The sequence below is a fragment of the Lepidothrix coronata genome, unplaced genomic scaffold (genome assembly GCF_001604755.1).
Source record: "Lepidothrix coronata isolate B3197 unplaced genomic scaffold, Lepidothrix_coronata-1.0 Scaffold212, whole genome shotgun sequence".
Taxonomy (NCBI): domain Eukaryota; kingdom Metazoa; phylum Chordata; class Aves; order Passeriformes; family Pipridae; genus Lepidothrix; species Lepidothrix coronata.
The window spans coordinates 1,405,029-1,419,553 of NW_016690392.1; the positions used below are offsets into that span (position 1 = coordinate 1,405,029).

At 54.8% G+C, this 14,525-nt stretch overlaps 2 protein-coding genes across 4 annotated transcripts in view; both read left to right on the forward strand.

Moving 5' to 3' along the window:
* CSNK2A1 (casein kinase 2 alpha 1) overlaps positions 1 to 1,322 on the forward strand; it is a 21,846-nt gene extending 20,524 nt beyond the window's left edge. Inside the window, exons 12-13 of the mRNA XM_017833182.1 lie at positions 155 to 241; positions 872 to 1,322. Of these exons, the coding sequence (XP_017688671.1) occupies positions 155 to 241; positions 872 to 987 (203 nt within the window). The 3' untranslated portion in view covers positions 988 to 1,322. The remainder of the gene's footprint in view (positions 1 to 154; positions 242 to 871) is intronic.
* On the forward strand, positions 335 to 13,754 carry TBC1D20 (TBC1 domain family member 20). 3 transcript variants are annotated; one of them, XM_017833181.1, is made up of 9 exons: positions 335 to 339; positions 4,127 to 4,131; positions 5,988 to 6,173; positions 7,266 to 7,346; positions 8,840 to 9,026; positions 9,796 to 9,897; positions 10,356 to 10,497; positions 11,147 to 11,331; positions 11,469 to 11,742. In XM_017833181.1, the coding sequence occupies exons 3-9, from the start codon at positions 6,074 to 6,076 to the stop codon at positions 11,740 to 11,742; spliced, it is 1,071 nt and encodes a 356-aa protein (XP_017688670.1). In that variant the 5' UTR covers positions 335 to 339; positions 4,127 to 4,131; positions 5,988 to 6,073. The 3 variants fall into 3 exon arrangements, with proteins under 3 accessions (XP_017688670.1, XP_017688668.1, XP_017688667.1); XM_017833179.1 differs by lacking the exons at positions 335 to 339; positions 4,127 to 4,131 and adding an exon at positions 3,550 to 3,702; XM_017833178.1 differs by lacking the exons at positions 335 to 339; positions 4,127 to 4,131 and adding an exon at positions 5,188 to 5,242 and having other exon boundaries at positions 11,469 to 13,754.
* Positions 13,755 to 14,525: the final 771 nt, after the last annotated feature.

The window sequence follows — 14,525 nt, forward strand, 5'->3', positions numbered from 1 at the left end:
AGTGCTTCCCACTGGAAATGGTGTAAAACTTTCTGAGTTCTGGTAGATGGTGGTTGATGTGCCAGGACTGGCTGAGCACAGAGGCCACGGGCAGTCTGTGTACCTCAGCAGCTCTTTGGCAACACAGCACCTAAGGGTAGTGTGCTCTTCCTAGATCCCATTGTGAAAGACCAGGCTCGGATGGGCTCGTCCAACATGCCGGGTGGCAGCACTCCTGTCAGCAGTGCGAGCATGATGTCAGGTCAGTCCTGCTCTCAGCTCTTCTTGGTGACTGGTGTGGTAAAGAAGCATTTGTGTGTGCTGGGTGGGTGTGAGGATCCAGGAGGGTGAGTTCTGCAGGTGGGGCATCGGGTCATCCCCTGGGACCGGAGACAAGGGCAAGGAAGGCTGCAAAGAAGTGGGTGGGAGAACAAGATAAATAAGGCCTCGGGCAGCCTGACCTGCTTTTCTGGTCTCGTTTTAAAAAGTGCTTTGCAGTTGGATTTTCTGGCAGCAGTTTGAAGGACAGTGCACTGGAACAGGCTGCCCAGAGAAGCTGTGGCTGTCCCATCCCTCAGAAGTGTTCAAGGCCAGATTGGATGGGGCTTGGAGCAACCTTGTGTGTCCCTGCCCATGACAGGGGATTGACACAAGATGAGCTCGAAGGTTACTTCCAACCCAAACCATTCTGGGATCCTGCCACTGTTCTGCCCATCAGTGACTCTTCAGTCAGCCCTTCTCAGAGGCCACAGAGAACTGAGACAGACCTTTAATCTCAGCTCTGAAAACATAACTGACCTGCAAAGCTGCCACTTGATTTCAGAAGCTGAGCTGTCCTGGGTGGCGACGCGCTGCTTTCACTCTAATTCCTGCTCCCCTGTCTCTCTTCCAGGGATTTCTTCAGTGCCAACACCTTCACCCCTTGGACCTCTAGCAGGCTCACCCGTCATCTCTGCCACCACCACCCTGGGGATGCCGGTTCCAGCTGCTGCAGGCGCCCAGCAGTAGTGACGGGCTCTGTCTCCTGCTGCCTGAGCTGAGTCAGGTGGGGAAGAGGTTTCCCCCTCCACCTCTCCTCAGGACGCAGCTCGTGCCTGGCAGGGGAAGGGAGGGGATGAACGCTTTGGAGACACCGTGTCTGAACTGTTGCTTGTGGATTTATAGTAGTTCAGTCATTATATACAAAATTATTATAGGCTGATTTTTCTTTTTTTACTTGAACTTTTCGTAACTCAGGGGATTCCCTGAAAATACCTACAGATGGAATATTTCTTGGACAGTTTTTCTTTCCCCCCCCATCCCCCCCCCCAAAAAAAAAGAAAAAAGTACTCTTCATTTAATAACAAATGAATCAACAGCATTTCCAAGCTCTTGCATCCTGCTGGAAATCTCTTCTCTTCACGTTCCCACCATTATTCCTCCACGAGCCTACACCTTGAGGGATTGTGCTCTTCTCCAGAGACTACCAAACCAAGTCTTCGTGAGGCAGGGGAGGGGGATTCTTAAAGTACCACTCACTTTAACCCCATGTCCTGCATATGTCCCAGCCAGGGTACACTGAGGAGACAATTCCAGTAAGGAGAGGTGGGATAAGCTTAAAAGGAATAAGTGCAGATAATGTCCAAAACCCTAATTGGATTGGATAATGTCTCCTTAGGAGCCAACCAGAATGCCAACTCACCCCTTGCATGTAATTTTAGTCTTAAAAATGAGGTTACTGATCCAATTGGAGTCCTTGCCACCTCCCGAGACAGGTGCTCCTGTAGAGTAAAGCCCTGCTCTGATCAGCCCCTTTCTCACAGGAGGGTTCTTCCTGCCGTTGCTTGGGTTGGATCTCTGGAATTAGTTTGTTATTGGGTATATTGTTTTTAAATTGTTTCTATAGGTTTCGAGCTGGTGGCTACTTAAAGCTGAAAAAAAAAAAAAAATCAGACTGCGCCAAGTCCGGTCCCACATCTTCACCCACCATCCCCTCCCTCACGTGCCATGTGGTGAGAATACCAGTTACCTCACAGTCTTGTAAATATGCACTGAGAGGAAGGAGCAAGCAGACGTTAACTTAAACTGAAATGGTAGATCAGTAATTGTGGACAAATATTATCATTGACAACGGAAAAAGCACCCTTGTTACAGCCCTGCTACCCCTTGCTGTGTATATATACTTTGTCCTTCATATGTGAAAGATCCAGTGTTGGAATTCTTTGGTGTAAATAAACATTTGGTTTTATTTATCGAGGTTAGATTTAAGTTCCCTGTGTAGAGGCCTCCCTGGGTGGTGGTGCACTGACACGGGAGTAGTGACAGCCACTGTCCCTGTCACACACAGGGGGAGCAGCGCAGAGGAGCCTCACACAGATGTCACAAGCCAAAGTATCTCCTGGGAGAAGGATCTTTTGCCATAAAACCAGAAAAGCCTCCTCTTCTGTCTCACCCCTGATGGTGGGGCATTGAGATGATGAACCAATTCTTAGGTTTTTTGAGTGCGTTGCCATTCATTGGATTTCAGTGACTTTGTTTTCAGTCACCTAATGTTTGTGGGACTCAGCTGGCGTGGCTGCAGGGGCAATGTCACCTGTCATTCTGGGTGACCTCCCATCCCAAAGCCATTGCAGCAGTTGTTACCCTGGGCATTGGCAGCTCTTCCCAGTCCTCAGCACGTGCTGATGCCTTGGCTTGTGTCTCCTGCTTGTCCCCAGCACCTGTCCCTCCTCTGTTCTTTGGGAGTCATGACCACACACTTCCACATTGCTTAGTTAATTTTAGGATGGAACATTTGGGCTGGATTAAGCCCAATCCTGGGACATAAAACACAGCCCCCTTCTGTGAGGATTGCTGGCAGGGAGATGAGGTTTTTCATGTACACCAGGGTAGCTTTCTCCTCCGTAACGCCATCCAGTGGAAATACATTGTACTCAAGTCTTTTATATCCTAAAATTATGTGAAAGTTGGACCATGTTGACTGTTACCTCAATGTGCTGTAACATAAAAGCACCAAGTATGACAAAATACAGCTTGTTTGTGCCAGGTTGTGACCTGCACAGGACATTTAACCAAGTGCTTCTGTTATTCCAAGCAAGGGAGGTTTGCACCAGGATGAGGTGGATGGAAGAGGAGACTGCAAGGGGATGATGCTCCCCAATGCCTGTCAGCCCTGGCACATGGAAGCTTGTGTGTGGAATGAGCTTTCTGGGCGTGACAACCCCTTACACAAAGTGCCGGGAGCTTGTTCCCACACTGCCGGTGCCCCGAGGGAATTCGGGGGGGTTACAGGTATTTTTTATGGGGCAGCAGCAGCCCCTGGGTGCCACACCACCGTGGCTGTGTTACGCACCCCGAACAGCGCTGGAAATTAATCCGTGCCGCGGGCATTTCGGTTTTTTTTTTCTTTGTTTTCTTCGTTTTGTTTCTTTTCTGTTTCGAACAATCCCCGGACGCGCCGAGTGCGGGCACGTGCAGGCTGCGCCCTCCCTTCCGCGCATGCGCGGCCACCCCTCCGCCCGCGCGACCCGCCTGGAGGTGCCGCGCCTGCGCAATGCCGCGCCGTGACGTCCCGCCCGCGCGCCGGCGGGCGGGGGGCGGGGGGAGCGGGCGGGGGCAGGACGGGACCGGACGGCGCGGGCAGCGCGGAGCCCCGGCCCGGCCCGGCGTCCGGCCCGGAATGCGCCGCAGCGCCCGGGAACATGGCCCGGCAGAGCCCGCCGCGCAACGGCGTCGGCGGCCACGGTACGCGCTGGGCCCGGCGGGCGGGGGGCGGTGGCTCCGCTGAGGGGGCGGGGGCTGGAGCGCCCCCTGTGGGAGCGGCGGCGCCCCCTGGCGGCGGGGCGGGGCCGGTGCCGCTCTCGCCCCGGCGGGAGAACCGGGGGTGTCCCGGAGGATCCGGGCGGGCCCGGGGCCCGAGCGAAGGGCCGGGCCCGCTCCGCGGCTCTGTGGCCGCCGCGGGCTCGGGCGGGCGGGAGCGGCCGGGCGCGGTTGGCGCTGCCTGATACGAGCCGGGTCCCCGGGCGCTCCCGGCAGTGAGCGGGGGCTCTGCGGCAGCGCCGGGGCTGGCCCGGCCTTGTGTCGGTGCCCAGTGCCCGCAGCGCTGCTCCTCTCGCTGCCTTTGGCTGCAGGAGCACCGACAGACCCACCCGGGATTGGGACTGGCCAGTCCGAGTTTCGGGACAATAAAAACCCCGCGCCCTCAGCTCCAAGTATGAACCTGCCAGTTAAGGTCTTCTGCCTACACAAAACATGTTTTTGAAATACATTTTTTTTTAATACTTGCAGCTCTACCTTTGAAAAGTGTAAACGTTGGGGTATTTGTCAGTAAGCCTGAGAGGAGGAGCCCGCAAGACGTTCTCCTTCCTCCCCACTACTCCTCAAGTTCTTTGTGTGTGAACAGGAGTTTTGTCTCCCATAGGCTTTGTCTTCTCCTTCCCGAGACGTCGGGATATGACAGGGATATGACAGCCCAGTGTGTGGCAGGGGATCGGGAACAACTGGGGGTGGGGAACTGGCTGGGAATAGGGAACCGGACGAGCCGAGCTGGCTTCTGTTGTGCAAATAACTCTGCTTGCTCAAGGGGCGGGAAAGGAAATAAAAGGAAACTGTGGTGGCTGGGTAAGCGATAGGAGATTCAATGTTACCAGGAACTTGGAATTCGGAGGGAGGTGGAGCTCTGTCCTAGGCTGTTACAGCTTGTTTTGATCCAAGAAGTGTTTAAAAAGGGTCTTTGAGAGGGAACAGCATCCACTGCTCGACCTACTTACCGCCCGTGTGCGTGAGCAGCCTGGCGACCCGCCGGCTCCCTCCCGACCCCGCGGAGAGCGGCACTTCCAGCCAGGATCTCGCAGGGAGAGGGCCAGGGCAGCGCTGAGGTGCCACGTGGGCAGAGGAACGCGCTCCCTGATCGCTGCCGGGAGGGCGCGGCCTTGGGAAACAGCTGTTTCTCCATCGGAATCCTTTTAATTCCTCCCACCCCAAACCCTATTTGGACACGTCCCTTTATCGAGCGAATCCCGTTTGGAGCCTAAGAGTCGTTGCATCTGTGGGAAAAGCCTTTGGGGAGAGGCAGTGTTTGTGGCCTCATCCTGTGCTCCAGCCTCGCAGCTGCTCAGCAGAGCCTCCTTGCTGGGAACTCCTCCGGTGTGGGATATCGGTGTGGGATATCGGGTGGCTCTGGGCCGCCTCTCTCCTTCCTCACATGAGGCAGCGGTGACAAATTCCACCATGTGGTGTGAAATAGTGTCCCTTCTCCGCTCCCTGGGCAGCGCTCTGGTGTCCTGTAAGTGTGTCTATCCCCAGCACCGTGTGCTTTGTGTGTCACCCCCTTCCCCCTCCCTGCCTCGAGTTCCTGTGCTCCTCAAAACAGTGGGAATTGTTTTCTGCTGGCTAAGCTGTGTGCACTGGTAGCTGGCAGGTTTGTGTTTGTTGGAAGAGAAGTCAACATGCTTGTGACTGGTTAACTCTGGTATAACGATGTCCTTTCTTGTGTCTGTGGAAATGCTCAGGCTTCTCCCTAGGATGGCTGCACCCAGGAGTCAGTAGGAACACAGTTTTGGGAGCGCTGTCCTAATCTTTTTAGAACACCTCCCTAAGTCCTGCTCTTAGGAAACACTTGACACCTGAGCTGGCAGCCACGTCAGAGGGCAAACAGTTGCAGGATGGCTTTGCAGGGCTGTCCCTGTCCCGCATGGAGCTGTGATCCGCTGGGGAAGAGGGAGCTGAGGCCGTTTGGGCAGTGCTGGTGGCTCCCATGTCAGGAGGAGCAGCGTTGGCCTCCCACAGGGGTTCATAGGGAAGCAGTTCCGGGCTGGCTATGAGGTGCCCCCGATGCTGAGCCTGCAGAGATGGGAACACTCAGCTGGAGATTCACCGCCAGGGTCAGTCCTGGCTCGGCAGGGCATGTGACAGTGACAACTGCCCTGTGTCATCTCCCTTGTGTGTGACATTGTTGTGAGTGGCTGTTACTCGCTGGCGCCGTGCACAGGCACTGCCTGTCAGTTCCCATCTCTGTGATCTCCCTGCAGACTTCGATGCTAAGAAGAAAAGAAAGGTGGCAGAGATTTACCAGGCTCTGAACAGTGACCCCATCGACGTGGCGGCGCTGAGGCGGATGGCGATCAGCGAGGGCGGGCTCCTCACGGATGAGATCCGGTGCAAAGTGTGGCCAAAGCTGCTCAGTGTCAACACAGACGACCTGCCCCCTCTTCCAGGTGCGGAACACACTCGGGTGCTTGGGAAGAACGGCCCGGTGACCTTTGTCACCAGAGGAAGGACTTGCTTTCTGACCTGCCTTTTCCCTGCGTGTGCTGGTGTGTTTCCCAGCAAGCTCATGTGAAAAGGGCACTCACTGCAGCGTGAACACAGTGTCGTATGTAAACAGCAGGCTTGGAAAAGACTTCCTAAAAGCAACATTTGTTACCTTTAGTGACAGCAACGGAAATCAACTGTGGATGCGGTCAGCGTGGCCAGCATTAGCTGGCATGTGTGAGTTCACCTAGAGCAAAAAAATCAGACCTACTTTGTGTTGCTCCCATGGAGAGGTGGCTGTGCTGAGCCCTGGCTTGGCCAAAATCCTCCTGAGGTGTCTCTCCCAGGAAGCAGTTTGTTGCATGAAGCATGTCAGTGTTTGACCGGAGCAGATGCAGGGAAAATGACCTTCCTGGTGAAATAACCATGTGGTTTTTAAACCTTAGCAATGCAGGAGCTCGTGTAGCTTTTACAGTTGCTGCCCCCAGGACAGATTTTGTTGTTGTTCCTGAATCTGTGGCCATCTGAAAGCATGCCTTCACCTCAGTCAAGAGCTGGGTGACATAAGGGGTGATGTGAGGTGACCAGAGCTGCTGGAAGACAACGTTTAACTTCACATGATCACATAGACAGAATTTGCTGGCTCACTGAACTTTTCCGTTATAACTATCTTAGCTACCCCTGGGTGGGGTTTTCTTCTGAATTGTTTCTGTTTAATAAATTATTAATTGTGGTCTCCACAGTTCATTTCCCTTCCTACTGCTGAGTACGCTTTGAATTGCACAGCAAAACTGTGGAGCAGGGATGTTCCCGGGAATGCTGGGAGTGCTGTCAGTTTAAGCCTTTTAACATGTGTTGTTTAAAGAAATAATTGTGTCGTTTGCTGTTGGTGTCAGAGTGTGTGGCAGTGCGAGTGTGGGGACAGGGCTGGTGTGTGACATGATGAAAGGGTGTTGGGGGGGGTGCAGCCTCATCCTCCTGGCTCCCTCACCCCTCTCTCTTCCCAGTTCCTTTGCACTGCTCAGTGTTAATCCTATTCCTGTTTTTCTAAGCAGGGAAGGAGCTGCGAGAGGACAACAAGGATTACCAGCAAGTGTTACTGGACGTGCGGCGATCCCTGCGCCGCTTCCCGCCAGGTGAGGGGGGATTCTGCTCTTCCCACTCTCTGGGGGCAAGATCAATGCCAGGGGGCTCCTCCTGGCTCAGACTTCACTGGGAGGCTGCAGAAGGTGACACTCCATTGCTCCAAAAGCCTGACTTCTAGAAAACCTTTTCCTTGTGAGCTCACAGCAGCTGCTTCTTGCAGTGGAGCCCTTCTGCAGCCATCGGTTTCCTTCAGCTGCCTCTGCACAGATGGTTTTTGATGTGGCTTTTCCAACATTCCACTTCCCCTGCCCTGCTGAGCCCCTCTGCCAACAGGCTGCTACCAGCAGACAATTGCAGCACAGAGGGGTCAGATCCTGCATGGATCCTGCACAGATCCTGCCCCCCTCACCAGCTGAAATTAGGACAGATGGAAAAACGTGTCCTTGCTTCAGTTTATTTTAGCCATGGTCTAGCTCAGGGGCATGGAAGGCAGGTTTGTCAGTGCTTAGAACAATTCCTGCTGTAAAACAGCCTGAAAATCAGGTTCTTGCACCAAATTTAATAGAGCATTCAGAACAAAACCGTTTTGCAGTTGTTTAATTCTAATGGGAGGCTGTTGCCTTTTTGTGTTATTTATAAAACATTGAATCCAGCAGCTCTCTGTGCAGAGCAGTCGTTATTTCTGGCCAGAATCTGCTTCCCCCTCCTGCCACTCTTATTTTGTGTAAACAGTTGATTCACTGTGGTTCTCTTGCAAGCGTGGATGTTGTGTGCAGGCCTGATTCCTGTGTGCAGGCCTGATTCCTGAAGGCTCTGCTCCTACGGATTTTTTTGCCCTTGAATGGCAGCCTCCTGACTATTTTTAGCCGCATCAGTGAAGCAGAGGAAAAGGAGAACTTTGTCATTGCAGGATCTCCACTGGGACTCTCTGCTTGGCCTTTGGGCATTTTATCTGTTGACAAGGACTGCCAGAAACTGGCTGCAGCTGTGCAGGACAGGAACAATGTTTTCCCTGCGACATCCTGTCCCTAAACACATGTTGTTGGCAGGGGATTGGTAGAAAGTTGTGCCGGTGGAGGCCTCGCGGTCTGATGCAGTTGGCACAGTTTCTGTGAAAATGGGTCCTGCTGAATTTTTTTCTAGAACTCCTGGGAAATTAAAAATGATTCAAATGTCCTCAGCAATGCTGGATGCACAGCTCAATTTGCTTTTCACAGCAGCACTGTACAAACATCAGTAAAATCTGCTCCCATCCTCCACGGTGGCTTCCTCGCAGGTAGGGCCTCTGCAGCTCTGAAGATTAAACACCTTAACCACTGGTTGACTTCCCCAGGCCAGCAGAGTTTTGGGAGGCAGGATTAGGGCTTGGGATACTTTTTTCTGCCAGTTTTACTGCCCCCTCCTGTGCAACACATCCCTTGGGATCCGGTGGGTTGGCAAGTTCACAGGTGCTCTCCTTGCACACCGCAGCCGCCCTCGCTCCCACGGCAGGCACTGGTAGGTGGCACAGCTGTCCCACCTCTGCCTGGCGCTGTCCCCACAGGGATGCCAGATGACCAGAGGGAAGGATTGCAGGAGGAGCTCATCGATATCATCCTCCACGTCCTCAAGCGCAACCCCCAGCTGCACTACTACCAGGGCTACCATGACATCGTGGTCACCTTCCTCCTGGTGGTGGGGGACAGGCTGGCCACAGCGCTGGTGGAAAAGCTCTCAACGCATCATCTCAGGTACTCAGTGGGAGGAGAGGAGCCACCTGCGTGTCCCCAGGCTGTGGGAACACCTGTGCAGGTGGAGCTGGCCTGGAAGGGGAGCTGGGAAGGCAGAGCCTTGGGTTAAAGCAGTTGCCTGTCATGCCTGTACCCGGAGGGGTGCTGTGAGAGCAGCCGGACCACAGGACAGCACGTGGCTTTGCAGGGAGCTGTGCCCTGGGGAAGGGATAATTGAAGGCTGTCAGTTAATTTGTAGCATCTCTTGGAGCTGGAAAAGCCAACCGACATGCATTATTCATGGCTCCCTGGCTGTCAGGGCCTCTCCAGGTCCTGGGGGCTGGCTCAGCACCATGCCTCCCACTTGTCCTTGCACAGCCCTGGGCAGTGTGGTCTGTACCTGGGCAGTGTCTCTGCTATTTGTGCACTGAAATGAAAGCAAGCTTCCATGTGGGAGGTGTGGTTTGGAGGGATTTTCCCTCCTTTCCCAGGCAGGGAGTCAGGTTTTGGGTGTTGGAAGGGCTTTACAGTTCATGTGTGCGCTGAAGCAAAATAAGAATTGTCAGCTGACAGCAGTGTGATGGTCTGGATCTGCGTTCTCTGTTCCCTGTGAGTCCCAGACAAGCAGGAAGGAGGCTGTCCCAAAGAGGCAGAATTCCTTGGGGCTGGGGGCCACCTTGCCATCAAGGCTGTTTATTGCACTTACATTTATTTTCCTTCTGCTGCCTCCCTGGAGGGAGAGCTCACTGACGTGGTTGCTTGACGAAGCTTCTTTTAAATCTTTCCTCAGGGATTTTATGGACCCAACGATGGATAATACCAAGCACATTTTAAATTACCTGATGCCCATCATAGACCAGGTGAACCCTGAGGTGCACGACTTCATGCAGAGGTACACAGACCTTCCCTCAGAGCCTCCTGGCTCTCTGCTACCAGTTTTGGGTTACCACCACAGTGGCTTCCTCAGGGAGTCAACAACTGTTCCACAGCCAATAGTGACACTCCAGAGCTGTGTGGCACTTCATTTCAGAGCAGACCCAAACTGCCTGTATGGAGGGTTTTTATGTGGTGCCATCTTCATCCCAGTGGTCTGCAGTCCATATTGGAAAGGCTGGGGAATTTGGGGAGAGTGTTGTCCAAAGTGCCACAACCACTTCACATGCCCACTTGTGTGGCTGGTGAGACCTTGGTGTAGTTTGTTGCTAGTTTTGTGGATGATTCCCAGGTTTTGCATTAGGGACTCACAAGTGTTGTCTGGGCAGATCAAAGCAGAAGCAGGAAGGTGAGTGGGAAGAGTCAGTCCGGAGCCCTTTGTTTCCAGGCTGACCTAACGGCCCTCTCTCTCCACAGTGCGGAGGTGGGAACCATCTTTGCTCTCAGCTGGCTGATCACCTGGTTTGGCCACGTTTTGTCTGACTTCCGGCACGTCGTGCGATTATATGACTTCTTCCTGGCTTGCCACCCGCTGATGCCCATTTATTTTGCTGCTGTGGTAGGTATTGTTGGAAAGGTCAGGGATTAACTGCGCCGTTCTGAGGTGGTGGAAGTTTGGGGCTGCACAGAGGGGCTGACAAACCCAGTGCTGGTGCTGTCCCCAGCTGCACCCTACCAGTGATGTCCTTGGTGATGGCAGAGGGCAAGTGGGATCCTGGGGAACTTGGAGCAGCCTGGAGGTGTCCAGATGTGCAGACTGGGACAATTCAGTGCCATGGAGGCAGCGTGGCATAGCGTTTTTCTTTGCTTTCATGTGCTGGGCCTGCTTCTGGACACATGCTGCCTGGCTGGAGACAGCCCTGCATTGTGCATCCATCTTCCCATCCTCCTATGGGGGATCCAAACCTCTGAGGGTCAAGCAGTCAAGCCCTGCTGAGGTTCTGCCCGTGGCTCTGGCCTGCCAATAACAGGCTCTGCTCAGCAGACAGACCCAACTGTCCTGAAAGAGGCTTTCCATGGCCTCAGAGTCTAAGGAAGGGTTTGGCATTTCTCTTCCCAGGCAGTTAATGCTTCACTGCAGTGTGTCCTCTTGAAGAAGGTCTTTCAGCTGGAAGTGAAATGTTTTTCTCTTCTGGCTCTGAAACAAGTGCCAGCGTGTGCCAAGGAGTTGTCCCCATTTCCTCATCTGTCCTCACTCCTCTCTGCAGATCGTGCTGCACAGGCAGCAGGAAGTTCTGGAGTGCGAGTGTGACATGGCCTCTGTCCACCACCTCCTGTCCCAGATCCCACAGGACCTTCCTTACGAGTCTCTGATCAGCAAAGCTGGAGACCTTTTTGTCCAGTTCCCACCATCTGAACTCGCCAAGGAGGCAGCTCAGCAGCAGGCGGAACGGTGAGTGCCAGCCGGCCCCTGTATTCCCTACATCCCCTTGCCAGGTCTTGTTTCCTCATGGAGATCTTCCTCCCTGGCCGGAGGCTGGTCCCTGAGGCGAGCTGGGGACACTGTTTAACCTGTTCCTCCTCTTGCAGAACTGCGGCTTCCACTTTTAAGGACTTTGAGTTGGCATCAGTGCAGCAGAGACCAGACACTGTGTTGAGGCAGCGCTTCAGGGAGCGGCTCCGGGGGGAGGAGCGGCTCCGAGGGGAGGAGCGGACAAAATCCATCTTGACAAAGCCCCGGACCAACCGCTTTGTCAAGCTGGCAGTGATGGGGCTGACGGTGGCGCTGGGAGCAGCTGCCCTGGCCGTGGTGAAGAGTGCACTGGAGTGGGCACCCAAGTTTGAACTGCAGATTTTCCCTTGAATCCAGAGGAATGGCCTTCCCTGTCACGACGTCCTTCCCTGGTGGGTAGGGCTGATGTTTGATGGAGGACATGCCCGGAAATGACCTGCCTGAAGATTATTTTTTATTCTTGCTGCGTCCAGTGACGCTTTTGGCCTTTGTGACAGAGACTGAGGGAACCAGCCTGGCAGGACGGTTCCCCACACCGTGCTCACCTTGTTCCCCTCTCCCCGTGCAGGGGTGAGCAGACAGGCACTGCCGCCGACCCGGGAAGAGCCGGAGGTACGGACAAGTCTGGCTGTTCAGGCTGTGCTCAGGTGACTGTACAAAGGGAGAGCTGTGTGTGGGCTGTGCAGAAATGATCCTGCGTTCTCCACTGGGGAAAAGTGGTGCGAGTGAGAGCCTGCAAGAGAGTGTCCCAGCAGGGTTTGGCCTGGCTGTGTGCCTGTGTGGGGTTGAAGGGCTGTTGCACTGGTGAGGAACAGGGCAGCCCTTTGGCTCCTCATTGCTCCAGCATGCTCTGCGATCTGCCTTCAGCTTTGCTGGTGCTCCAGCCCTTCTCTGTCCTGTAGGCACCCTCTGAGTAGAGCCAAACCTTTCACACTCCCCCATCAGCGCCATGCCATGAGCTTCTCTCCAGTGTGTAACACTCCCTGGCTCTTTTTGCTTCCTCATCTTTGCAGCCTGATCTGTTTATGGGAGAGGAGGGCAGGGGACAGGAGCAGACCTTAGCTCAGCTCTTGGGCACTGCCGCTCCTTTGCTGGCAGTACCATGATCTTATCTGGGGTCAGTGAGGTGAGGCACAAGTGTGCTTGCCCTGCCAAGGCTGTGTGTTGTCATGTGCTAGGTCACATCACCACAAGTCTTAGTAGTATTGTGGACACATATTGCAGACTTCTTTACCAGCTCTGGAAGTGGGCACTAACATGGAGAAAAGCTTTTTCCACCTTGTGAAGCACTTTGCACAGGATGGAAGTCATTGCAGTAGGAAATGTGTCATAAACCTCCCCCACAAGTTGATCAGGCTTCAGCATCACAGCCCTGTCGGCAGTCCCAGCACTCCCTGCCCTCCAAGCTAAGCAGCAAATCCTCCTAGAGAACTTGGTGTCCCACTGAGACAAAGCCAATAGACACTATATGCCTCTACCTCTCCCCCGAGCTGCTAAACCTCCCTCAAGTGCCCTTACCTGTCCCTCACAGCTCCCTCCCGCTTCCCCATCATTGCTCTGTTGTGCCCAAAGCCATCTGTGCCATGCCCAGGGGCTGCACACCTGAAAAGGAGGTGTTGCTTGAAGAGTTAAGGATTTGAGGATGGAGAAGGAAACTCATGCCCTGCAAATCAGCACCCCCCTGTCCCACCCATAACTGCCCTGGGTATGTTCTGGTTTGCCCCGTGAGCCCTCGCTCATGGAGGGGCTGTGCCTTTCTGGCCAGAGGGCAGGTGTGCAGTCGTCATTCCTGACCTGTGTTCCCATGAGGCTCTGAGCAGGAGTTCTCTTGCAGAACTTGCAGTTCTCTGTAGGTGAAATCTGGAGGGTATAAATCTGCCCTTGTCCAGGCAGGGCAGCGAGGCCTGTTCCTTCCTCTCCTCACTGGTGCCAGTGCCCATGGAGAGAGCCAGGGCTGGTCATGGGGCTCCTCATGGTGTGGCTGAAGGCAGAGCCCATTCTTGGCCCTTAGCACCCCCTGGAACACCAGAGCAGGACAGCGGGCTAGGTCACTTAGCACTTTAGAAAACGGTGGTGCAGGAGAGTGTGGTGACCTGGGGGTGCTGCTGGAAGGCCCAAGACCCCTCTGTACACTGCCCCGAAGGAGGGGAAGGCTGGACCCCCCTGGGGGTAGCCCCTGCAGCCCCTCCACTCCCTGGCCATGATGCACTTTAGTTCTTGTGTTGTCCCCGGGGGAGGAAGGGCCTGGGAGGAGACAGTCGCTGTGGGTGCTTCACTTAACTCTGTACAAAGACTTACACACCCCCTGTAAATGCGGATTTCTACAAACCCTGAAACTGTAAAATAAACAGTTACTAAACACACTTCCTGCCCTCCCCTTGGCCGGGGCTGCCAGATCTGCTGTCGTGGCACCCTGTGGCCCAGAGCTGGCACCTTCTCCGTGGTGTCCAGGCCAGCTCTGCATGTCTTCACACCCAGCAGCCCCATGGGAAGAGGAGCAGGAGCAGAGCCAAAGGGCACGTGCATGCCCCGGTCACTGTTCTCCTTCCATCCGCCCACCTCTGGGCCAGCGCCAGGCCTTGTGTGTGTCACCAGCTCTCCGGGGTGTCCCCCCCCATCAGCAGCATGGGGCTGTAAATAGCTTGACCTCCCGGCCCCTCCTGCACCCCGGGCCGGGTGCCTGGCTGTGGGAGGAGATCACAGGCATGGTGCCCGCTTCCCAGGACAGGCTCTGCTGAGCCGGGGTGATGCAGCCACTTTTGCCAGGCTGGGAGCAGGCTCGGCCGGATGGCTCGAGGCTGCTGGACGTGCTGGTTATTTTTAGTTCCCTGTGGCTTCTCCGGGAGCAAGTTCCTCAGTAGTGTTGGGAACCCTTTGGGAGGGACATCCGTTGGGTAGTGGGGGGGAAGGAGGAGCAGTGACAAAGTATGTGGCACCTTTGGGGTAGCCAAGAGGCCGCTGCCACATGAGTGAGAGCCAGGCAAGTGGCAGTGTGTGCATGTGCCTGTGCAGGCCATGCTGGGCACCAGGCACTGGACATCTGGCCCTGCACAGTCCCAGACTTGGGTAAGGTCAGGAGGGCAATGGCAACAGGAGCTATGACCGTGGCTGGAGCAGCCTCACAGGACCTTCTG

What these genes read in the sequence shown, in the direction of transcription:
- TBC1D20 (XM_017833178.1), top strand. Translation starts at nt 5,188, where the DNA reads ATGTGGTGTGAAATAGTGTCCCTTCTCCGCTCCCTGGGCAGCGCTCTG. An exon ending in CTCTCAACGCATCATCTCAG is followed by an intron (nt 9,027 to 9,795) that starts GTACTCAGTGGG and finishes ATCTTTCCTCAG; the next exon opens with GGATTTTATGGACCCAACGA. An exon ending in CCATTTATTTTGCTGCTGTG is followed by an intron (nt 10,498 to 11,146) that starts GTAGGTATTGTT and finishes TCCTCTCTGCAG; the next exon opens with ATCGTGCTGCACAGGCAGCA.